Source organism: Sinohyriopsis cumingii, chromosome 2, assembly GCF_028554795.1.
Source record: "Sinohyriopsis cumingii isolate HCF-2022 chromosome 2, ASM2855479v2, whole genome shotgun sequence".
In the NCBI taxonomy this organism is placed as follows: domain Eukaryota; kingdom Metazoa; phylum Mollusca; class Bivalvia; order Unionida; family Unionidae; genus Sinohyriopsis; species Sinohyriopsis cumingii.
Window position 1 is genome coordinate 2423576 of NC_142962.1, and position 26124 is coordinate 2449699.

At 41.9% G+C, this 26124-nt stretch overlaps 1 protein-coding gene across 1 annotated transcript in view; it reads right to left on the minus strand.

Moving 5' to 3' along the window:
- The window catches only part of LOC149804208 (multicopper oxidase 3-like), a 114200-nt gene that overhangs the window by 78242 nt on the left and 9834 nt on the right, over positions 1-26124 (minus strand). Inside the window, exon 3 of the mRNA XM_089951260.1 lies at positions 25582-25701. Coding sequence (XP_089807386.1) covers positions 25582-25701 — 120 coding nt within the window. The remainder of the gene's footprint in view (positions 1-25581; positions 25702-26124) is intronic.

The window sequence follows — 26124 nt, forward strand, 5'->3', positions numbered from 1 at the left end:
AAAGAAGTGGCTGCCAATAGCGCTGCTACGGTATATGATTGATTGTAGCATGTTAGTTTCGTTGATTGTCAGTGACGCGATTATATCATACCGGGCGCAGACTGAAGTCTGGTTACCAGAACCGGAGCGTCTAGACAGTATAATTGACGAGTCCAGAAAAAACATTGATGCCGACGAGGAATATATCATCGAATGGTCCAGGAGGATATTCAACCAACGAAACCACGAGGCAAAAGATCTCGGTAGAAGAATAATTGGTAAGTTTACACAAGGTGGAAAAAACTGCGATTACAAACGATATTGCTCACGGCTGATTATAGATGACGCAGAATATGATTTCGTAATCAAGGACGCAGTGGCGAAAAATAGATACGTGAACTGCAAAACAGCTTTCTTGTCCAATGGAACAAGGTTGGGTACAGTTGTTACCTACAGCGATGGAGACAGCCCGGCGTATCCACATTTGAGGGCGTCTATGCTGGGTTATGCCGCTATTAATTTATTCTCGATGATAAATAGATTTCCTGACACCGCGGTTAGAGTAGCCGTTGATTCATTTTATATAGACGTAAAGTACAAGAAAAACGTAGCCGAGTTTACTAGTCCGGACGAGAGTTGGGGTACATGGAGAATTAAAAATGAAATACGACGCGATTATTCCCCGTCAGCAAATGTCATCGTTGAGAACAATTACCTACGCGGTGATAAATTGTCAGAATGGTCTAATGCACCATCGTGTTCTGATCCAATTTGTAGACATAAAACAGTTTATTTAAGCGGCTGTGGCGGGTCAGGAAAGACGACTCGGGCAATTGAATTATTTCAAACGCGGGCAAGTATAATCGTGCTTACACCGACCCATAGACTAGCGCGAGAGATAAAACAACGAAATGTTGACGCCGTTACTTATCACAGCTTTTTTCGATACAGCGGCGGTGAGTGGACTCCTGATCGAATGGGGGAAAAATTTATTCCCGACATTATCATCTGGGATGAGATATGTACTGTTTCGTTAGATACTTTACAAATGTTTCTTGAGTGGTTGCTGCGCGCGAATACAGCAGTAATCATGTGTGGGGACCATGGCCAACCACCACCATTTGTCGGCGAGGGTCCACATGATTGGTTAAAGGGTTTTGTGGACTATTATGAAGAAACCGATACTGATTACCGAGCACTTGATGAACAACTGCGCGAGGTTAAAAAATTAATCAGATTACAGCCGGATAGAATTCAATGTGAAATAATCCGCGAGGTGATTCCGGAAACGCCGTTAAATGAATTCTGGGAAACATGGAGACCAAACGATTTAATTGTAGCGAGCAGAAAGATAGTCAGAGACACACTTCAGCGGAGGTTGTTTGCGTTGCATAAGGAAAAGTTTCCAACGCGTCCAGTGCCGTTATGTTATAGACCCGCGGACACACGGCGGCAGAACATTGAAGTTGAAATTCCAGCCCCGACAGCGTCGGGGACAAAAAAACAAATTCTCGTGCTGAATGATATCGTGCTCGTTGATATCGGTGTCGTCGAGGACGCGCTACGTGCTGATAAATCCCCGTGGATGCTAGGATACGCAACAACAATACATTCCTCGCAGGGACTAACCATCACGGACACAATTGTTTGGATAGTTGATAATCGCATCGAATGGTCGAATCTAGTCTATCTTGCAGTGTCCAGAGTACGAAGGATAAATCAGCTTCGAAGAATTGTTATTGACGGAGCCGGTGACGGAGTCACTGACGAAGCCGGCGACAAAGTCACCATCGATGCAAGCGTCATTGATAGAAAACTCTCGGGTTACCGCCAACAGGATAAAAAAAAACAGCGGCGTTTTGATATTGATGCCGAATTAATAATCTCGCTACGACAACAACAGAATAATCACTGCGCGAGTTGCAATTGTATAATGAGTTGGCGTTATTCGGATAAAGACACTCGCCAATTTACCGTGGATAGGATCGATAACAGTCTCGGTCATGTCAAAAACAATGTGAGGTTGACCTGTCTTGAGTGCAATAGACGCAACGGCGCTAGTTAAGACCACGTGGGGGTAATTGAGTATCGTTAGGTATCACTTGTAGTTGCTCGCGTGTAAATCCGCGCTGAGGAGCAGTTGAATCCAGCCTATAGATCGGTGGTCTACCAGTTGATCGTGTTATCGTTGATATGTTATGTGTGGTAACACTCCAAATAGGATCAGTAGCTCTTTTTTTACCGCCTTCAAGCTCTCCTGGTTCATATAGATATCTAACAGTGACATCGCCAAGAATCGGCTTGGAAACGCTATTTATTTTTGATTTTCCGGGTATATACTCGTATTTAATCGCGTCGCTGGGCTTCATGTTGATTGCTCGGGTAATCTCGTTATTTAACGCTGCAATTACACCTGGCAACCTTTTAACCCATTCACGAGATCGTTTTTCTTGGATGAATTCCTTCGCGTATTGATATCCAAATAACCGTTCAGCGAGAGTCCGATTGAATCGTTCAACAATTGCCTGATCACGATGTAGCGCAGTATGACCTCGTCGTATCGCGACGCTATGATGTTTCAGCGTTGATAAAACAGCGCCGCGAAATTCACTACCAGGATCAACTTGTAATAGATTTGGCCAGCGCAGAGGACCTCTTCGATAAATCCGCTCAAACGCATCGGCTACTTCAGTTGCTGACTTTGTTTTCAATGGTTCCGCTTGTTTGTATCGACTCGCAACATCAACTACGGTTAGCGCGTATTTGTAACCGTTGTCATGCGGCAGAAATAGTATATCAGCCTGATGAACTTCATTAGGTACGCTGACATCAAAGCGCGAGAAGTTGATTTGTTTAGGCGGTGGTAGATAGATTTGCCATATAGCCTGTTTGGATAACCAATTAGCCGCAGTGGTCTTTGTTACCTTTGCAGCGCTTGCAAGCTTACCAATTGCGGCCTTCCCCTTCCAGTATCCTCTCGGAGAATAATAGATGGAATCCATCGTTTTTCTTGGATGATTGTTATTAATTACCAGCGCCAATCATTAATTTACCTTTCATAGCCGATTTTACCAACCATGAGGCCAATTTTTCTTTGACGGATTTATCAGGAATAGCATTTAGCGCGTGAATTAATTTTACATCCGCGATATGACGCTGTTGCAGATCGCTACTTTTGTAAGCAACATCATGAGCATGACACGCCTTATCGATAGCGTTTATTGGATACTCACCGGGTTTGGGCTGATTTTGATCATCGAGTCTAATATCTAATCGTGTTCCGGGGCCACAGTAGTTATATCCTGGGAGGTGTTTTTCTCCTGGATACTTTGCCCACGGTGTTCCGGGGAGTTTTGCCAATTTGGCTGCGATGTCACCTCCTCGCTTTTTTTTAAAACATCTCCGGGTCTAATAGAAATAAATCTAAATTTCTTTGTACCGCATTGTACACACTTACCAGTAAGCGCCGATCTGTTATTTCTTGTCGTAACGGTTGTCATATCATTTGTGCCAGTACGCACTCTACACTTCACACAATATAGATCCATAATTTATGTATAGAGATATGAATATAATTGATTTTTCGGCGACTAAAACAAGAGAACCAGTTAAGCATGTTGCAGCGTTACCAAACTCGATCCGGATGATTATCATCGGACCATCTGGATCCGGCAAGACGCAATTGTTACTCAATTTAATAATGAGATGGATGAAGTGGGATAAGTTGTATTTGGTTGCTCCTAGCGTAGATGATCAACGATGCTACGAGGTGTTGAAAGATTTCAACGAGAATGCATCAGCGATCGCTAAAAAAAATGTCATCGAGTTTATTACAGATATCAATGATGCACCGGGTATTGATGATATTGATGGCGACGTTAACAATCTAGTCGTGTACGATGATGTTATGTTAGACAATCAAAAAAACCCAGCTAGGATATTTTCCAGAGGCAGGCATAAAAACACTGACGTGATATATGTCACTCAACGATACACTCAGATTCCAAAAGTAATTAGAGACAACTGTAATATTCTTGCTGTATTCAACGGCGTTGATACACACACGCTACGAAATATTTGGCAGACATGGTGCGGCGGTGACATGGACTTTAATGGTTTTCGAAACTTTTTTAGTCATGCTCAGTCGACCCCACATGGATTCGTAACGATAAATTTACATGATCCTCGGACACGATATCGTATCGGACTTGACCAAATATTCGGTTAGTTGTAAATAATTTTCATTGTAAATAACTTCTTAGCAGCAGAGGAGGCGATGACATCGACGCGGTCGTCGATGTGCTTACCGGACGCTGACGACGCTGGGGATCGACGCGCAGAAGGTGTTAATTAAACCAAATGACGACGCGACGATCCCCCAACGACGTCGTCGTTTTTTTTTTACCAGGCGCTGACGACACTAGATCGTTGAGTGCAGAAAGTAATAATTAAGCAAAATAACGATTGGACAAAATGTCCGATTCGCCCCCTCTGCTGCTGTCTCCAGTATTTGCAGGAGTCTCCGGAATTTTAACTCCACCAAGCTCACCAATACTTCCATACACATAAAACAATATGATCAGCATTTGATCTGAAACAGCAAAAAATGTACATAGCAAATACTGCATATGTTTATTGTCACGGAATTGTATCTCCGAAAATGTCTATACTATATATATACGAACAAAATGTAGATTGTTTTAGTTGCCACGTTAAATGTTAACCTGGCTGTTTATTTCAATCTTAGCGATTCAGAAATAGAGATCACATATATGCAGAATCCTGTTTACCTAGATTTCATTGACTGTAGAGGGGGCCACAACTAGAATACTAAAAAGCCCAAAATTCTTTCTTTTTCGTCTCAATTTAGATGAATCTTGGCACGAAACTGTCCACATTACGGAATAAATCTTCAGCTGTATGTGTAGGTGAAATTATAAGTGTATTCTTTCTTGCGATCCATTTCATGTAATTTAATTTCTTTATATATTACACGTTTTGAAATGTCTTCTCATTTGTATAGAAAGCACGACCTATGTCACAATATATGATAGAATATGATCTGTTTCATGTTAGACATTTCTAAAGCTGAACCGACAAGTTGAATTTACTTATATGCATTATTAAATGACGAAGGAAGTTCCGGTTCTTATAATCTGATGCGATTATTCTGGTACGAGACAGATTCATACACGATCGTAATTTTTTATAATGATAATAATAATCTAGTTATTGCTCTTATGGAAGAATTTAATGCTTAAAGAATGCAATTCATGTTTGCGCATGCGTAATGTATATTATTGCATTCGTGCTTCTAAACGTCTAGTGTAGAACACAGCTCTGGCATTATATCTTTAGCTGGCACGGGAAATCGTCGAACTCTCATTCCTTCTGTAACCCTGTTTCTGCGGTCATTGGTGACATTAGTTCAAAGGACGTTATCAGTTTGCTCAATCTGATGGTCAAAACTTCTGGACCAATACTTTATATGAATGCTCTTGGTGGATCTTCTGGCAGGCGGGGAGGAGCAGACCACACGAGGTCGTTCATTCACCATTTGCCGGAAGAGTTGTGAAATCGGAAATATCTCGTGCTTGTCAATTGGATCCCACAAGATAATATCCTTGTATATTCCAATTTTGTACCTAAAGTTCAATGTCACTATATGTGTGAAAATCAATCAAACATTGTTATCATTTGTTCATAAATTTTATACATTTGTTATTACCTGGTATAGACCTGTAAATAAATCATATCCTTTGATAATTATAAATATAAATCATGCTTGCTGAAAATCCCATGTATCAATCATATTTTAATAATCCAACACACTGATCATTCATATATATATATATATATATATATATATATATATATATATATATATATATATATATATATATATATATATATATATATTGCTCTCAATAATGCTTATTCATACTTCTATACATTTATCGTATATGTTAATATGTCTATGCATAATTCATATTTGTTAAAATTCCATCTTTAACGGTATCCAGTTAGAAATTATATCAAGTTGTTATATTCATTGTTGAATTTTGCTTGACTGAGGAGAGTGTCAGATTCGTTCAATATTCATTTTTGCATTATAATAAGCATCCCTTTCACATAATTGCGTTAAGCGTTTACGCTAGATCTAAACACATCCGGTTTCGTCCTGTCATCTCTTCCGTGTATTTAAAGTTAGTGGTCTTTTGTGACGTGATGTGATACGATGGCTAGACTTAGTGTGAAAAATAGCTGATCTCGATTTTTCTGGCCTTGAAAAAAGATGAGGTTATTAAAATATAAGTGTTACGATGTACTCTTTTAAAGAATTTTTAGAAAGTACAATTTTTGGAATTGTAATTTAAATTTATATAATTTTCATAAAGATGATCATTGCTAGAATTTTCGTATTGTGTGATTCTAGATTGTATGCCTTGAGTGAAGTCTATCATTGTTAGAGCTGTATTATTATCAGCAGAAATAGCAGTAGTAAATGGGGCCACCCTAGGGACAATGGGACTTAGCATTAAAAACACCCCTGGGCCACTCTAGGGACAATGGAAATTTAACATGGAGAAAAACGCTGGGCCACTCTAGGGACAATGGGAATTTAACATAGAGTTTGGGCTTGTCTAGGGACAAGGGGAATTGAACATGGGAATAGAGTTTGGGTTTGTCTAGGGACAAGGGGAATTGAATATGGGATTTTTTTTTTTTTAAAGTTTTTTTTTAAATTTAAATTTAAATTTAAATTTAAAAAAGGGTAGGCAATGGAAAGGCTATCTCTTTTCGAGAAATATGGCTGGCCCTGAAAAGGGCCTTTGGGTTTATGTTAATGTATCCATTAACATAAAGGGTACCGCATTGGTCTTCTTCTTGTCCTTAGGCTACGTTTCACTGTAGGACCGTAAATCAGGACTCTTTTCGGGCATCCTTGTCTTTCTACGTAGATCCTACGTATCCACAGACTGGTGTTTGTCCTGTGGACAACGGTCCACTTGGATCGGACATACATGGGTATGTCCGTCCGGAACATCATGGAAGACACAAGCGTAGAAGATTGCACATCGGTCCACATCTTGAAGCGACGAGAACAGGTGAATCAATGCACTGAACTGCGCTTATTTATAGGTAGAGGTAGGATTGAAACGGATTGAGTTCATTCTCCAATCCAAACACGCGTTACAAAATTCAGTCAGCCCGCATCCAATCCGAAGAGATTAGTCTGTGACGTCAGTTGGTCTATATAGATTCGCTAGCGCTTGTGTGCAGTCAATCTATGCGACAGTGATTCAACATGACGGAAATTCAGAAAACGATCCATTGGGGTGCACCAGCAGGGGAGACCGCCCAAGGGAACCCGGACTTACTTTCAGAAGAGGTACATTGGGATTTTGTGGATTTTCTTACCTCGCAAGAATTTGTTCCGGAACCTTCGTCATTACCCAAGTGGAGAATTTTAGACAGAGACAGAAAGAAGAATTGGAGAAATTTATGCAACGACAAAAGGAAGCGGAACAAGCTTTTCTCCTACAGCAACAGCAACAGCAACAAGAAGAGGTAAGAAAAAAACAACAGCAACAACAGCAAGAAGAAGTAGCAGCAAAGAAACAAGAGGGTGAAAATCAAACGGCTACGGTACTGTTGGACATTTTAGCGGAGTTAAGAAGTCTGAAACAAATGTATCAGGCTTCTTTATCACGACCGAAGAGAATACGACCTTCCCGAGCTAAACACGCCAACCCTGTGACTAAGCCTGTCGTACCACCCTTAGTGATTTCAACCCAATCATCAGAAGTAGGCCTTGGCCGTGGCAAAGGCTTAAGGCAGTTGAAGTTGATTGGTTAAACTCACTCCTACACCATAAAGAAAAAATGCCCTTTTCAGGGCCACCCACATTTCTCGAAAAGAAATACAATTTCAATTTCCCAATAACTCAAAAAAAAAAAAAAAAAAAAAAAAAAAAAACCACCCATTTTACCCTTATAGTACGTGTCTGCGTATGAGTGCGTGAGTGTAGCTTCTTATTTTAAAATCAAAACTCAAAGACACTTACCTTATATCATTCATGTATTCTTTTATCCATTTTTTACAATCCAATTCACAATTCACCACAGAACACTTTAAAAAGTTCGTACACTTCTTCTTTCTCATTATTTAGTCTCTCTGTTTTTTGAAAATCTTCACCGTTTTTTCCTCATTTTCTTCCCTTCTTCTTTTCTTCTCCTGTTTCTTTGCCTCTTTTAAATAGAATTGTCTTCTTTCTTCCTCTTCTTCCTCTGAAGAATCCCTCTCTTCTTTCGAAGAATCCCTCTCTTCTTCCGAAGAATCCCTCTCTTCTTCTGAAGAATCCTTCTTTTCTTCTGACTCCTCTTGTTTCTTTTTTGGGCAATCTGGAGACCAATGTCCTTTTTCTTTACAATAATAACAGGTATCTTGACTTTTGTCTTTTTTAGCCCCTGTTTTTTTTTCTTTTTTGACGGTCTGCACACTCTGAAGACCAATGCCCTTTCTTCTGACAGATATAGCAAGTATCCTGACTTTTATCTCGAAAGGAAGGAGAGTAGTCCGTAGGCTGGTCTGAAGAGAATTTTCTAATGACCCCTCGCAAAGCTCTGACGAAACGTTCCATCTGGGTAGTCTCTTCCATCGTTGTGCTCGGTTTGAGAGTGAAATGAATAGTGAAAGGACAAGACACACACCCTTTTATATACGCTGGTTTGTCATGACTATAAATTAGTCTATGGTGTTTAAACTTGAGTCATTTGACGTTTTGCACTCAAGATGAAACGATCCTATTCATTCGAGAAGAAAGAAGAAGAAGAAGAAAGTAAGAGGCAGAAACGTGATCTATCGCCTCGTACCAGGGCTGAAATCTTGGCACAAATTCATGCCAGTGATTTTGAAGAGGACATGAGTGAACCAGAATCCGAACCCTCTAAACCAAGTTCACCACCCTTAGTCAACCCTGAAAAGTACTATTCCATTCGAGAGACGGAAAAGCGCTCCTCTAGAAAATTTAGAACCACGGCTTACACCTACACGGTGAAGTTTAAAGATTTCAAGGCCGACGTACCCTTGGAGAAAGCAGAAGGGTTTATCACCGAGATGTGGGATTCTTTGCTCACCTCACTCAAGCGACAATGTCAACCCAAAGAAGACGATCGCTTGACACTATCCATAGATCACGACGGTTTGAAATCCCCTGTTTGGATCGAGTTTAGTAGACCCGCAGAACTAACCCCTTCCAAAGTCATGGACAAGATTCAACACGTACAACAATCTAATGACCAGTTTGACATCACCGATGGTAAAGCCACACTGAAAATGGCTCACTTGTCTCTTCCTCAAGGGACAGGACGCAAAAAGATGTTATTGGTGGACGACCTTCGCAACACCAAAACAAGTCTCGTCCGAATTAACAACCCTCAAGACCAGATGTGCTTAGCCCGTGCCATCGTGGTGGGACGAATCTATGCGAACAAGAACGACACGGTAGAATGGAAAAGAACCTGGGAGAACATTCGAAAATCGAACCGAACCAAACAACGAAACGAAGCAGAACTCCTGTTGCAACAAGCTGGTGGTCCAAAGACACACCCTGTGGCATTCCTGAGATGCAAAAATTGCAAGATGCCCTAGCTCCACACTACACCTTGAAAGTGCACCCTCAAGAAATGCGCGGACCTCTGTTGTTTCGAGGCCAAGACTTTAAGGACGGAAAATACATTCATGTTTATCATCACGATGACCATTTCGATACCATTACCAGTATCACCGGATTCCTGGGATACAGATATTACTGTGAGAAATGTGACTATGGTTATAATAATCGAGAGCAACACAAGCATTGTGGATGGAAATGCCCAGGATGTTTGGCCTCTCCACCCTGTCTGAGCGAAGAACCAGTGCCTTGTTCGAATTGTCTGCGCACGTTTGTCAGCCCTACCTGTTACCAACAACATTTGAAATCACAAGGTTCACAGAAGAAATGTGCTTGTCAACTCCTGAGATTGTGCCCTACGTGTAGACCAGGCATACGTACCAACAGTACCAAGGCACACGTATGTCGAGGAAAGAAAAAATGTCACATTTGTCACCACATCGTGGACTTGGAACACGAATGCTACGTGCAAAAATACCAACCCCCACCAGAGAAAGAGGACGGTCACAAGAAGAAAGGCAATTTCATCTTTTTCGATTTCGAATGCATGCAAGAGACCGGCATTCACATTCCTAATTTCTGCGTGGCTCATCGAGCGTGCGAGAAGTGCATTCAAGAACCTATCTTCAGTCATTGCCCTCACTGCAGCAAGATTCCTGGAGGACGTGAAAAAATCTTTCGGGGACCGAACACGTTAGCCGATTTTGCCCAATGGGTCTTAGACCCCATCGACAAGACGTGGAGCCAAGAGGACATCGAACGTTACGGAGATTGTCATCGTCATGCCACAGTGATGGCTCACAATTTCTCCGGATACGATGGACAGTTTCTTTTGAGATACTATACGGAACAAGGCACCGAGCGTCCTAAAGTGACTTTGAACGGAGCCAAAATCATTTTCATGCAAGTGGGACAAGTACAGTTTAAAGATTCGATGAGCTACTTGGCTATGCCTTTGAGCCGAATGCCTAAAACGTCTGGAATGACAGAAATGGCTAAAGGGTACTTTCCACACTTTTTCAATACGGAAGCCAATCAACACGCCGTTCTACCCCATTTGCCTGAGGCTCACTATTACGACCCCGACAACATGCGTACCGAACAACGAGAAGCTTTCTACGCTTGGTACCAGGCTCACGCCTCGGACCCTTTCGACTTTCAGGAAGAAATGCTAAAGTATTGTCGTTCCGACGTGGACATTTTACGACGTTGATGTGGAAAATTTCGAGAACTGTTCATGGAACACGGAGGGGTCGATCCTTTGAAAGAAGCTTGCACCATTGCCAAAGCGTGTTCCTTAGTGTATCGACAACGATTCATGCCTGAAAACACCGTAGCTGTCATCAGCCCTCAAACGACCCACTATGTCAAGCGTCAATACTCGTTCAAAGCCCTACGCTGGTTACATTACTTGTGCGACAAGGAAGACAAATGGATTCAGCATGCCCGCAACGGAGGGGGTGAAAAGACCATCGGAACGTATTCGGTCGATGGCTGGGACTTAGAAAACCCCAAGATCGTGTACGAGTTTAACGGCTGCTTATTTCACGGATGTCCCGTCTGCTACCATCACCGTAGCACTAAAAATCAGTTTTTACAACGAACCATGGAAGACTTGTACCAGGACACTTGTCAGCGGCGCCTAAAGTTAGAACAGCAAGGATACCAAGTGGTGGAAATGTGGGAACACGAGTACGATCACCGTTTGAAAACCGATCCCGAGTTTAAACGCCTCGTGGAAAGTTACCAGTTCATGGACCCGTTGAACCCGAGGGATAGTTTGTACGGAGGAAGGACCAATGCCACCTGTTTGCTGTACCAAGCCGACGAAGAGAAAGGAGAAGAAATCAAATACTTGGATGTGTGTTCGCTGTATCCCTACGTGTGCAAATATTGTCGCTTTCCTGTAGGGCACCCGCAATTGCTGACGGAACACATCGACCTGAAAAACATTCGACAATACGAAGGCTTGATCAAGTGTAAAGTTTTGCCTCCCACGAACCTATACCATCCCGTCTTACCTCACCATTGTCAAGGCAAACTGATGTTTCCCTTGTGCCGTAGTTGTGCCGAAACGTGCAACCAGGACCAACCTTGCCATCACAGCCAGGAAGAACGTGCCTTGACGGGAACCTGAGTCAGCGTGGAATTGTTCAAAGCTCTGGACATGGGATACCAACTGTTAGAAGTGTACGAAATTTGCCACTTTCCCAAGACACAACAGTACCACAAGGGTGACCCTACTCAGAAAGGCATTTTCGCCGACTACGTGGATGCCTTTTTGAAACTGAAACAAGAAGCCAGCGGCTATCCTTCCTGGTGTCACACTCCCGAAGACCAAATACAATTCAAAGAGAAATACTACGAACAAAAAGGCATCTCTTTAGACCACATCGAAAAAAGCGAAGGCAGGCGATCGTTTGCCAAAGTGATGTTAAATTGCTTGTGGGGTAAAATGGCACAACGACCGTGTTTACCCAACACGGAATATTTGACAGAACCTTCCCGCTACTTCCAGATGATTCACGACAAAACCAAATACATGAAACACGTGGACGTCGTTCGAGAGGATTTGATCTTGGTCAATTACGAAGAAAATCTGGACTTTGTACAAGACGACCCTTTTGGAAATGTCATCATTGCGGCTTACGTGACAGCCCATCCTCGCTTAAAATTGTACGAAGCTTTAGAACTGTTAGGGGAACGCGTCCTGTACTTTGACACGGACAGTTGCATTTACATCCATCACCCGATTCAACATCACCCTGACAGCGAAGGAGACCGTTTAGGAGCCTGGACAGACGAGCATCCCGACGACAAGATTCTAAATTTCGTCAGTGGCGGCCCCAAAATTTACGGCTACGAATACCGGGACAAACAAGGAGAAGTGCACACGACGTGCAAAGTGAAAGGACTGACTCTGAATCATCGTACCAGTCGAGTGGTCAACTTTGGGGTATTGCAATCGGGAGAGGATGGAAACTTTATAGTGACCACCTATCAACCGAACAAGATTGTACGTTTACCCACTCACCACATCGTCAGTCGACCCTTGGAAAAAGTGTATCAAATTGTATACCAGAAGCGAGTGCGACTTCCCAATCACTTTACGTTGCCGTATGGTCACGTCGGTATTGGTCTGTATATAAAAAGGAACCCTAGGCAAGATCGATAGTTCATTGTTCATTGAAGTAACTTACCATGTCATTGACGAAGAAGAAACCAGATTGGTTAGGAGTCAAATGTTGGACATCACCGAGACCAGGGTTTTGAGGCTTGGACACAAGAGGTGGCCCAGTATGCACGAGAGTTATTCAAGGAAAAAAGTTACTTTTCAACCTGTGTTAGTGACGGTGCCAGAAGAACCCGTCACCCAGGACAGGACTGTCGTGGACAGGCCTGAAAGACCCTTTCGGGAGGACACTTGTGTGACCTTACCCCCTACTATAGAACTGGTTAGAACTTTACCCAAAACATGTGGTTGTTGTACAGACACTTGTTTTTATTCCACGTTCATGGTTATCATGTGCCTTTTATTCTTGTACTTAAGCCTTTGGCTTATATGTATTTTTATCTTTCGTATTCATGTTTGAAACATTCAATAAACGTGTTGTGAAAAAGTATATAAACTCTTGTCTTGTTTGTTTTCGTGTCACAAGTGACATTTCTCACACCATGGCTACCTCTGCTGTCTCTCCTCCCTCTTCCTATACTGTCAAAGTCATCGACGAACACTTAGATCGTGCCAGTTGGGAGGCTTTGTATCTTCGCCATCCCTTTAACATGCTCATTGCTGGACCTAGCGGTTCAGGCAAAACCGAATTCGTCAAACGTTTGATCGAACATAAACATCATTTGATCGATCGGCCACCTCAACGGATCGTGTGGTGTTACAAAGAGTGGCAATCGGCGTACAGCCTCTTGCGAGAAAGTCAAGGCGATTCCATCGTGTTTGTGGAAGGCATTCCTAAAGAAGACGACGGTATCGTCTCTGACTCCCGTCAAACCCATTTGGTCATTTTCGACGACATGTTAGGAGAAGACGAAGAAGAAATTAAACTGTGGTTTACGCGCAAAGGGCATCACCGTAATGCCAGTGTCGTTTACATCACCCAAAATTTGTTTCAACAAAGTAAAGCCCATCGCACCATTAGTCTCAATGCGCATTACGTGGTCTTGTTTAAAAGCTCTCGAGATAAATCGCAAGTGCAAGTCTTAGCCAAACAGTTAGGAACGCCTTGGCTGACTCAGGCGTACGACGATGCCACTCAAACACCACACGCCTATTTACTCGTCGATTTGAAACCTACGACTCCCGAGGATTTGCGATTTCGTACCCACTTGTTTCACCACTGGTGCCAAGACGGAGGGCCTGTCCTGTACACGTCTCCGTCCTCGACTTCATTTCACTCCCCATAAAAAAATCTATAAAAACCTCAGACCATTTTTCGTCTGTCTCACTCTCAGTGCGAACATGACGTCCCTTCAGTCGCATCTTCCCGTCAAATTGATTCGTGCCTTATATGGCATCAGTCGAGAAAAAGATCCACAAACACGAGCTCGTGTCTTAGAAGCTAGTCTCAAAGAAGTCTTACGATGGTTCACGGTGACGGCACGTCAATTACTCCAAGGAATCATTCAGATTCCTCATCAAACCAAACGCTTTTTTGATCGAAACAAAGTCGCTTTAGTCCAACTGGCCGATCCCCGCATCGACACTCAAACCAAAAAACAAATCATTTTGAAACCTGGAGGGAGCGGTACTCTAGGAGGGGTCATCATTCGCTCACTCTTAAGATGGGATCCTAATGCCCCCAAAGTTATATCCAAGACAAAAGTCCAACGAAGCCCCAAGTAGAAAAAGACCAGGTCCCCAAGGAGAACTTCTCCAGTGGCAGGACCCTCCTCTGACCAGACACCACCACCCCGGAAAAAGAAAAGAAGCCCCCAGAAAAAGAAACAGAGAAAAAGTCCCCAGAAAAAGAAAAGTCCACAGAAGAAAACTAGTCGCAAGAGAGGCACTTCGGCCAGGACGCAACCTTACACTCGCAAACCACGATCTGCCACGGCAGTGACTGCGTCTCCGGCATCCTCACGTTTATCCACTTCTCCGTTGATGACACCAGGAACTGAAGAGTACTTGGAGACGTTGATCACACCAAGAACTTCTCCGTTAATGACCCACAAAAGAACTTCCCCAGTGGCAGGACCCTCCAATTTAGTGGCAGTGGCTGCTGCTCACAAAGTACCTTCTCCCAAAATCAAAGTCCATGAAAGATCGGGCATGTTACAAAGTTTACTGGATTTGTCCAAGCAAGAACTGGCTCGATTTAGTCCGTTGCGTACCCCTGCACGAAGTGTCATGCCTGTCCTCAAACTGATACGACGTAAAGACAATCAGTGGCGACGCGTTCCAGTATAAAAAAGGCCTGTGACCAAGTAGGGTATCAGTGTTTTTTTGGTGCTCCTGAAGACTCAAAGATGTCACCCTCCAGAAAACCCCAAGGAAAGAAAAGGAAAGGACTGCCACCACGTTTAGCCAAACATGGGGACATGTTATCTGTCCTGTCCAAAGCTTCTCCACCCCTACGAAAAAACTCATTCAAACAGCCCCCAAAGAGATCATCGATACCGTGTGCGAATGTTGTTTGAACGTTTTGAAAGGCACGATCCCTTTGTCCAAACACCAGAAACAATGCTTAAGCAAGCATCGTCACGTTCTTCGCCAAATGGTTCAAAAGAAAATTTCCATTCGTCAAAAAAAGAAGATGTTGGTCCAACGTGGAGGCATTTTGCCTCTCTTGTTAGGTCCCATACTGAAAGGAGTCTTGGGAACCATGTTGGGAGGACTGGTGGGAGCAAGATAAAAAGGCCTCGGAAGTCCCAAGATCTCAGAATCGACCCCTGACAACCCCATGGAAGGACGAAAACTAGCTTTAGTGCCTTACAAACGATGGATGGAATACCATCGGTGGCAAGAACAACGCACCCCGCATTTACCTCCCAATCCCAATTTGAGCGAGATGTCCCAGTTACAACACGAATTGCAGTCCTTGGTGGATCGCCAAGATTTGTCCGAAACAGAAAAATCGCAAAAGTACGGTGAACTCTTGCAACGACTGCAACTCTTTCACCAGAAAGCTTTAGACGAAACAGCTCTACCCACTCTGAAAGATTTTAAGACCTTGATGAAAAGTCCAGCACCATCACCAGTACCAGTACCAGTACCAGTACCACCAGTACCAGTGACCAAGACAGAAAAAGGAGAAGAAGAAGAGGAAGGGTTTCAAACTCCACCAGAAAAAGTACGCAAGTTAACAACACCACCTACCTCCAGAATTGGATGGATTAAAAAGATGATGGCCACCCCTTCTTCATCACAAGAGAAAAAGAAAGTGAAGACAGAAGTGAAGACAGAAGTGAAACAAGAACCGATATCCCCCGCTCAGACATCCTTCTCGTCGACACCTATTGCCGGCCGCACACGCAAAGCATTGCAATCCAAGAAAGTACCCCAAGAGAAAAAGAGTAGCATCCTCCAAGAGTGGGTGTCTTATGAACACAAAAAATAAAAAAGGAAAAAGTCTTAGCCAGCATTTACTACGACCCCTCCCATCCTGCAGGTTACGCAGGAGTTCAAAAATTGTATCGTGCTGCCAAAACGCGACTGAAAAGTCTCCGTTTACCTCAAGTGCAACGATGGTTACAAGAACAAGCTACCTACACTTTACACAAACCCATTCGACGCAAGTTTGCCAGAAGTCGCACCCGAGTGGAAGGCATCGATCATCAATGGCAAGCCGATTTAGCCGATGTCTCTCATTTGGCCAGCTACAATCGTGGCTACAAATATTTGTTTTGTGTCATCGACGTCTTTTCCAAATTTGCCTGGGTCGTGCCCTTGACTTCCAAATCGAGCAGCGAGTTAGTGCGAGCCCTGCAACGGGTGTTGAAACAAAGCGGTCGTCACCCTCTTCGATGGCAAACGGAGAAAGGCACCGAATTTCTGAACCAAGCTTTCCAGAAAGAATTAAAGAAACGTGACATTCATTTTTTTTACCACCGAGAATCCCGAAACCAAAGCCAGCATCGTGGAACGTTTTCAACACACTTTGAAAGAACGCATGTGGAAATATTTTACGCATTACCACACTCTGAAGTACATCGACATCTTACCACACCTGGTACAAGCGTACAACCAATCTTACCATCGAAGCATCGGACGTGCCCCGCAAGACGTTACTCCCGACAACGAAGTGCTGGTGTTTGAGCGTCTGTTTGGTACGTCCCCGACGAGGGCTGTCCCCAAGAAAAGTGCAGAGTTGGCCGTAGGAGATTGGGTGCGCATTGGCAAAACCAAACGCACTTTCGACAAAGGTTACTTACCTAACTGGACGACCGAATTGTTTCGCGTCACTGGACGAGTGCATGACCGTCATCCTGCCGTCTATAAATTGGAAGACATGAACGGAGAAGTGCTCAAAGGAACGTTTTATTTGCCCGAGTTACAACGTGTCACCAAAAAAGAAGACGACGTGTACGAAATCGAAAGCATTCTCGAACGCAGAACCCGTAAAGTGGGCAAACGACGTGTCAAAGAAGTCAAAGTACGTTGGAAAGGATATACACCCAGTTTTGATTCTTGGATCGACGCTTCGCAAGTCATCGACTATAAAAAGAAGTGACCATCATGCCTTTTCACACAGACGCAGCTACGTCGACCACTCCTCCTTCACCCAGTTCTTCTGTGCAAGATTTACAAAAACAACCCTTGTGGGTGTGGTGTGGAGAACGTGTGCCTAAAACGCAAATCGTATTTTTCTGCCAAATCTTCGTGGTGTATTGTGTCATCGGGGCAGCCATCGCCAATTTGAGTTTGCAACAAGGAGGCAAACAATTGTGGACCATTTTATTGAGCAGTTGCATCGGTTACCTGCTTCCTAATCCCTCCCTGAAATTCACCTCGAACGGGAACCACGGGAACCTTGTGTCCAGTGCCAGTGCCAGTCACCACTCCAACCAAAACCAGAACCCCATTTTGGGCAGAGACACGCCTCTTACGTCCACTAACCCCTCGGAGAGCCACAGAACTCTGGAATTATGAGTCACCAAAACCAATTTTACTTAACCTTACCCAGTGACAGTTCCATGGAGGTGTTTCCCAAGAACACGTTGTGCTGTTACACGGCCAAATTACCTCAAGCCATCCCCTTAGATCACGAAGCCCATTGGGAAGTGGCTTTAGTAGAAATGATTCACCCGACCCAAGTCCTCAATGTCCTTCCCAATCAAAATTTTTTTGATGTGGAAGTTCATGACGAACAATTGCAACAGTGGATGGATAGCAATGTCAAATATGACAAGAAAACCCGTACACAAAAGTACACCACCTATCACTTGTTCATTTCCCCAGGCTATTATTTTAGTGGTCAACATTTGGTCAGCACCATAGCCTCCAGGTTTAATGCTGTGTTTCTGAAAGCTTTGGAGCATGTTAACAAAAGTGTCACCATGGAGTACCACAAAACAGCTCGTCGCTTCTTGATGAAATTTGAACGGAGTAAAATCCTGTCCATTTTATTTTGTCCTGAATTGTATGACATGTTGGGCGGAGACATGAACCTGAGAATGAGCATGATGAAGAAAAGCGAATTACCCATCGTTTACGACAACGAGTCTTTTAGCAAGTTATTTCGTGCCCCGGTAGAACTGAACCAAGGACTGAATTTGATGTTTGTGTACTCCGATGTGGTGGAGTATAACGTGGTGGGACACACCTCCGTACCGTTACTGCGTGTCATTCCTTTCAAAGTGGATTCTGCCACGAACACTGACGAGGAAGGTGGAAACACTTACCACGTCCACCGCGAATTTGTACATCCTCACTATTTGCCTGTCAGTAAGTCGTATTTGGACACGGTCAACATTACTATAAAAGGAGATTTGGGACAAAATATTCCATTCACCAAAGGAAAAGTCACGGTGAAACTCCATTTTCGAAAACGGTTTTCTCACGATTCGTAAGTCATGTATCCAGTGTACCGAGGGGTTGCTCGACAGCGAGGACACGGTTTAGGAGATATGTTAAAATCGGCCTTTCGTTCGGTGGCCCCGGTGTTGAAACCGATGGTGACACGCGGATTGCACGCCTTGAAAGATGCGGCACTGACGCAAGGCAAAGAATTTCTCCAAAATGTCATCATGGACAAACAAAACCCTAAAGAAGCCTTCATGAGGGCAGGCAAAAATGTCTTGCTGCAAACGGGCAAAGACATTTTGGGTCACCGAGAAACACCTATAAATGCCCTGCACGCTACCGAGTCAGGCATTCAGCAAGGACAAGGCAGAAAGAGACGACGAAGAAAACACCCTTTCACCAGACTTCAAGCTATAAAGGCCAAGAAAAGAAGAACCGTTCGAGACTTAGACGTTTTCGATTATTGAGAAAAGAGACAAAAAAAATGATGCACCGAGAATCTTGCGCTTGTTCCAAGACGGAACTGGATCTGTTTGCCATGACCCCCACGATGATGACGATGCAAGAATCCCAGTGGGTGGAATTTCACCCCGTCTCCTCACTGACCGATTCCGCTCCCATCGAGTTTGAAATCAAAGGACAGCCCGAAGATTACATCGATCTGAATAGCAGTTACTTGTACCTGAAAGTCAAAATTCTAGATAAGACTGGAGGTGCTATAGACGATGAAGCAATAGCTCCCGTCAACAATTTCATGCATTCCTTGTTCAGTGGAGTGGACTTGTACTTGAATAACAAACTGGTCAGTAGCAGCATGGATACTTACCCTTATCGTGCCTACCTGGAAAATCTCTTGACGTACGGAATAGATGCCAAGAACACTCATCTCAATGCCTGTGTGGTATGGGAAGCTGACGAACCTACCAAGTTTGAAATATTGGAAACTGATGAAAAGAAAGACAACAATGATGGATTTCTAGAACGAAGAAAGAGAATCACGGGAGCCGACACAAGTTTAGAACTGATGGATCGTTTGCATTTGGACATGTGGTTGCAAGAAAAGTATTTGCTGAACGGGGTGGATGTCCGCCTGAGACTGAATCGTAGCAGTGCCGCTTTCCATTTGATGGCTGATAGTGACGGTTACAAAACCAAAATCCTAGAAGCCAGACTCTACGTACGCCGTGTGGAAGTGTTACCTAAAGTGGGAAACGACATTAGTCAGACGTTGAGCAGAACGACTGCCAAGTATCCCATACTACGCGTGGAAGTGAAAACCTTCACCATTCCCAAGGGACAGCGATCCATGATCGAAGATCATCTGTTCCAAGGACAGTTACCCAAGCGTTTGATCGTTGGTATCGTCGAGAATACAGCCTTCAACGGAGCTGCCGAAAAAAATCCTTTCTACTTTCAACACTTTGGCGTGTCCAAAATCGAAGTCAGTCGCGATGGCAAGACCTTGTGTACCCGACCTTTCGAACCTGACTTTTCCAAGAAGAATTACTTGAGATCGTACTTGTCCCTGTACGAAGCCACCGGACAGTTAGGAACCAATACCAGTCACGGTATTACGTACGAGGATTATGCAGGAGGCTACGCTTTGTGGGCTTTCGATTTCACTCCAGACCAAGGCAGCGACGAGGGACATTTCCACACTATAAAATCCGGCCAGATTCGTGTGGAAATTCAGTTTAAAGACCGAGACCCTGATGAAACGGTGAACGTCATCCTGTATGCAGAATTCGATAATACCATAGAAATCAACAGTTTGAGAGAAGTCATCCTAGATTACTAGAAACCATGGAAGACTGTTATCCCTCTTTACCTAGTGGAGAAACTTTTAGTGTTGGATTATTGTTAAAAAATGTTAGAGTTGTTGTTGTTTAGTGTTAAGTGATTTTTGAATAAAAAATGTTGTGTTTTGAAAAAATTGTTTGATGTTATATTGTTGGATTATTGTTAAAAATGTTAGAGTTGTTGTTTAGTGTTAAGTGATTTTTGAATAAAAAATGTTGTGTTTTGAAAAAAAATGCCTTTGTGGTTTGTTTAGCTATAAGAATGTTGGATTGATGCTCTTTCATTTCTTACTATCCCTCTCATGACACTCACTAAACGTTGCGACTCAAAAACCGTGTGGGGGATGTTTTCCTTCACGTCCGCGCTTTGACTTTAAGAACCGGGGTTGTTTCCAGTCTAACCATCCATTGTCGACTCATCCTCCTACGAAGATGTGCTCCAAACTAGCTAAGCTCAACGAAGCCTACGTGAATTTGCATAGGGTCAGACACAGTCTGATACCGAAGCCAGAAGAAATAGAGAATGTGAGAATGTTAAAAATCACTGAAGACCTGATAGAAGAGCTCTTCAGAGAAGAAATGAACAGGGAAAAAGAAGAATGGACAGAGAAGTACAGACTTCAGAGACAGCAGCAACAGCAGCAACAACTTCAACAGCAGCAGCAACCTGAAGCTGACAGAGACTTTGTCGATTGTCGTATCGACACCAAAGAGTTCTTCTTCTCTTTTCGAAGAAGCAGACCTATCGCCAGAAAGTCTATCCTCAGATGACATCGCATTCTTAGAAACTAAAAAAGAATGCCATAGCAAACAAAAAAACAGCCCTTTTCAGGGCTACCCAATACTCTAGAAAAGAAATAACAATCCATTTGCCAATGTGTGTAGGTAGAGTAGTGTGAAAATAAACACTAACTCTTTTTTAAAAAAAATGTGAGGGTATGTGTTTGTGTTTGTAAGTGGTTAAGTAAGTTGGTATGGATAGTAGATTAAAATGATGTCTTTTTTTTGTTGGTGTTTGAGGTGTAAATTTGGGGTTAGATTGGATTGCATTGCGTATGTGGATAGTCTATTGAAGTGATTTATAAAAAAATTTTAAAATAGTGATGGGTAGCATAAAAAGGTGAGTGAGTGTTTCTTTTAGGTCCGCGCGTTGTTTTTTGGTTATGATCTAGGTAAGATCAATTTTATGTTTTAGGGGGATGTTTTCCATCACGTCCGCGCTTTCACTATAAATTGAAACTCGCTGGGCAGTCTAGCTACCCTTGTTGATTGATCAACACAAGAATGAATAGCAGAATAAGCAAACTTCTTGAACTCCATATACATCTGGAATATGTCAGGCGCCTGTTAAATGAACTGGCCCGCGGAGGCTATAGTAGAAGAGGAAAGAATGAAGAACGAAGAGGAGGAGAGAAGACAGAAGGAAGAGGAGGAAAAGAAACTAGAAGAGAGGATGTCGTACAATATTCCCGAGACAGAGGATTAGGGTGTTGAAGCGAATCATCCTCCCTCTGCGCTCCCCAGAAGAAAGGTGAAAGGAGACTGGGGAAGAAGATGCGTGTGTGGCGCCAGGCCAGGAAGGTGCAACCATTAGATAGGTGCATCTGGAGTTAAAAAAAAAACAGCCCTTTTAAGGGCTACCCAATGCTCTAGAAAAGAAATAACTATCGATTTGCCAATGTGTGTGTGTGTGTGTGTGTGTAGGTAGAGTAGTGTGATTATAAACACTAACTCTTTTTTCATAGTGCGAGGGTATGTGTTTGTGTGTTTGTGTTTGTAACTGCTCACGTACAATTGTGTGGATAGTAGATTATGGATTTTGTTTATTGTTTCTTAGCGTATGTGGAGAGCATAGTTTGGGTTTTGTAACCGCTCACGTACGATTGTGTGGATAGTAGATTATGGATTTTGTTTATTGTTTCTTAGCGTATGTGGAGAGTATAGTTTGGGTTTTGTAACCGATCACGTACGATTGTGTGGATAGTAGATTATGGATTTTGTTTATTGTTTCTTAGCGTATGTGGAGAGTATAGTTTGGGTTTTATTATATGAAATGAGAAAAGTAGGGGGATGTTTTCCTTCACGTCCGCGCTTTCACTATAAGAACCCACAGTATTCGTCGTTCAAACCATTCTACAAAGAAGATGGCTTCTAACCAAATGGACAAAATACAAACATTGCAAGACGTTTTAGACAACTTAGGAATGATGGAACAGATGTTAATAAGACTCACTGAAGACCATTATTCCTATAGTCCCCATCGTGTAAAGATGGAAATTAATAACTTGAGAAAGGTAAAGGACAAGATAAGTGGTGTAATGAAAGAGATAAAGGAGGAGAAGGAGGATGAAGAGGAAAGGATAAGGATGAGAGCATGGAATGAAAAAATTGAAAAAGAAGAAGAAAATGAAAAGAGGAAGAAAGAAGAGGAGGAAGAGAAGAAGAAAGAAGAGGAGGAGAAAAAAAAGAAAGAAAAGAAGAGAAAGAGTGTTGGAGATAAAATAAGAAGTTGGTGGAGAAAAAGAAGAAATTAGAAGCAGAAGAAGAAGAAAACCCAAAGGCCCTTTTCAGGGCCAGCCATATTTCTCGAAAAGAGATAGCCTTTCCATTGCCTACCCTTTTTTAAATTTAAATTTAAATTTAAATTTAAAAAAACTTTAAAAAAAAAAATCCCATATTCAATTCCCCTTGTCCCTAGACAAACCCAAACTCTATTCCCATGTTCAATTCCCCTTGTCCCTAGACAAGCCCAAACTCTATGTTAAATTCCCATTGTCCCTAGAGTGGCCCAGCGTTTTTCTCCATGTTAAATTTCCATTGTCCCTAGAGTGGCCCAGGGGTGTTTTTAATGCTAAGTCCCATTGTCCCAAGGGTGGCCCCATTTACTACTAATAGCTCTTAGGTGTCACAAGTCGATAGCAAATACATTACATACATGAACATGCAATTTACACCAACATTCCCAGCCACTGACGTAAGAAGGTATGATGACTGAAACTAGTTCAGAATCTGAGTTATGCACTAAGCGGGCAAATTATTCTTGAAAGCGGAATGCAAAATGGAGGGCTCTTCGTGGGTTTTTTGAAGCACGATCAGCCATATGCGCTCCAAGAAAACATAAGTTGAAGCTTAGTGTTATAAGCCATGACCCATTAAGGACAAAGCAAACGCCTGTCAGAATAGGAACCATTATATATGTATTGTGTGTGTGTGTGTGTGTGTGTGTGTGTGTGTGTGTGCACTCCGCTCTCGACAGCCTGGTCAGAATTGCTATGTTGCAGACTTCAGATTCTGAGTTTTTTCTCCAGGCAAGAGGAATGTACTTAGTCGTAGTTTCGAGATTATTTTCCTAGGTACCTAATACATTGAGAAGAAACATATTTTAAAATTGTTCCACTTACCTCTAAAGAGCCTGTAATATGCTATTATTATACAATATAGATTTTTAAATATAGTAAGTATTGGATTGTTTCAATTTATTTAGAATTGTGTTAATTTATAGCATTAAGACTGGCTTTTGTAAAAATGGTTGATACCAACTTGATACTTACTAATAATTAACTTAGAAACGAAATACCTTTTATATTACAGAAAATATTATTTTACGTTTTAGAACAACCATTCGATCGAATGCTTTGATTGAAAATAACTTTGGTATATGTTTGTAATATTTTATTCTTAAGCATTTTTGCAATATAGGTAATGTATTTGGCTTTCAATTCAAAAATGCATAAATTACGGAATTTATCAAGTTGGTAAGCTTTAAATAAATACAACAATATCTTAAATGCCTAACTTGATTTATGTGTAATGTTACTTTATCGGCTGATGTTTATTTTTAATAAAGGATTGCAGACTGTGTTGCAGATTTAAGATTCTGGCTTCTTTTTTCCAGTTCGAACTTAGCACCTCTTCGCTACTACTAGCGATGTAAGTGTGACTCAGCCTGCAAAATGAGGCAAGAATGATGTCTTTCTCTCTTTCTTTCTATCCGAGAGTAGACCCATCCATAAATTGGGAATGACGAAAAGAACTCTATTCAGTGAACAGACCATAACAAGGGACAAAAGGAACCATTACTATCTGCAGTCATAAAATAAGAATAAATATCTACCTTACAAGTGCATCGTGCTTCGGTAAAATTATCTTTGCTTTTTAGTCTATCACCAGCTTGAATTTAAAACTAATCTCCATGTTGCGCTCGAGCGTATACCAGCAATGTGAGGGAAAATACTAATTAATGGCAAATGACTTATTTATACATGATTTCAGTCGCTGGAGCTTATACCAGCAAAGTGGGGGAATCTATTATGTTTGTGAGAAAAATGCCGCTTAAGTGCTTACTTACTAGTGTATGATTAAAATCACATCAGGCTAGTCTTCTTACTTGTGTATGAGTAAATCTCATTAGACTGGTCTTCTTACTTACTTGTGTATGATTAAATCTCATTAGACTGGTCTTCTTACTTACTTGTGTATGATTAAATCTCATTAGACTGGTCTTGTTACTTACTTGTGTATGATTTAAATCTCATTAGAGTGATCTTGTTTCTTCCTTGAGTATAATTAAATCTCATTAGAGTGGTCTTCTTACTTACTTGTTTATGATTAAATCTCATTAGACTGGTCTTGTTTCTTACTTGAGTATGATTAAATCTCATTAGACTGGTCTTGTTTCTTACTTGAGCATGATTAAATCTCATTAGACTGGTCTTGTTACTTACTTCTGTATGATTTAAATCTCATTAGAGTGGTCTTGTTTCTTACTTGAGTATAATTAAATCTCATTAGAGTGGTCTTCTTACTTGCTTGTGTATGATTAAATCTCATTAGACTGGTCTTGTTTCTTACTTGAGTATGATTTAAATCTCATTAGAGTGGTCTTGTTTCTTACTTGAGTATAATTAAATCTCATTAGAGTGGTCTTGTTTCTTACTTGAGTATGATTAAATCTTATTAGAGTGGTCTTGTTACTTACTTGTGTATGATTTAAATCTCATTAGAGTGGTCTTCTTACTTACTTGTGTATGATTAAATCTCATTAGAGTGGCCTTGTTACTTGCTTGTGTATGATTTAAATCTCATTGGACTGGTCTTCGATGACTATTAATTTGGTGATACGTAACTGGCAACATTAAGACTGTACTCACCTCTATGCTGGGCCCAGGCATCATTCGATTTACAGTTATGATTGGTCGAGGATAGCCATTTGCCGTGACGCAATGAGGGCGGAAGCAGTCCGTCTGGTTAAAAGGACACTCGTGACATGCCTGAAAAAAAATCAGATTTTTGTTTGGACAATTCGAATGCTCCCATTTCGGAAAAAAGGTATACTTTTGTGGCGTCCGGAGGCCTGATAAAGGTCCCAAACATTACATTAAAGAGCACACAAATCTAATCAATTAACATTTATCAATATAAACAACCCAAATCTCAAGTGCCTACATCAAAATGTTATACGTAATGGTTCGATCAATTGTTCACTAAAAAAAACGTCGTTGTCTCAAATTTAGTTTGGCTCATTTTTTTGTTGTTTTTTTGTTTTTTGAATCAATTAAACAGTAAAAATCTTATCAAGTCATCTACAAAATAATATCAAAATGTATACAGAATAAAAAGTGTCTAGGACATGTAGTTTTGTATAATCATGATGACAGGGTTTGCACTGAACAAGTCCAATAACTAAAAGAAAA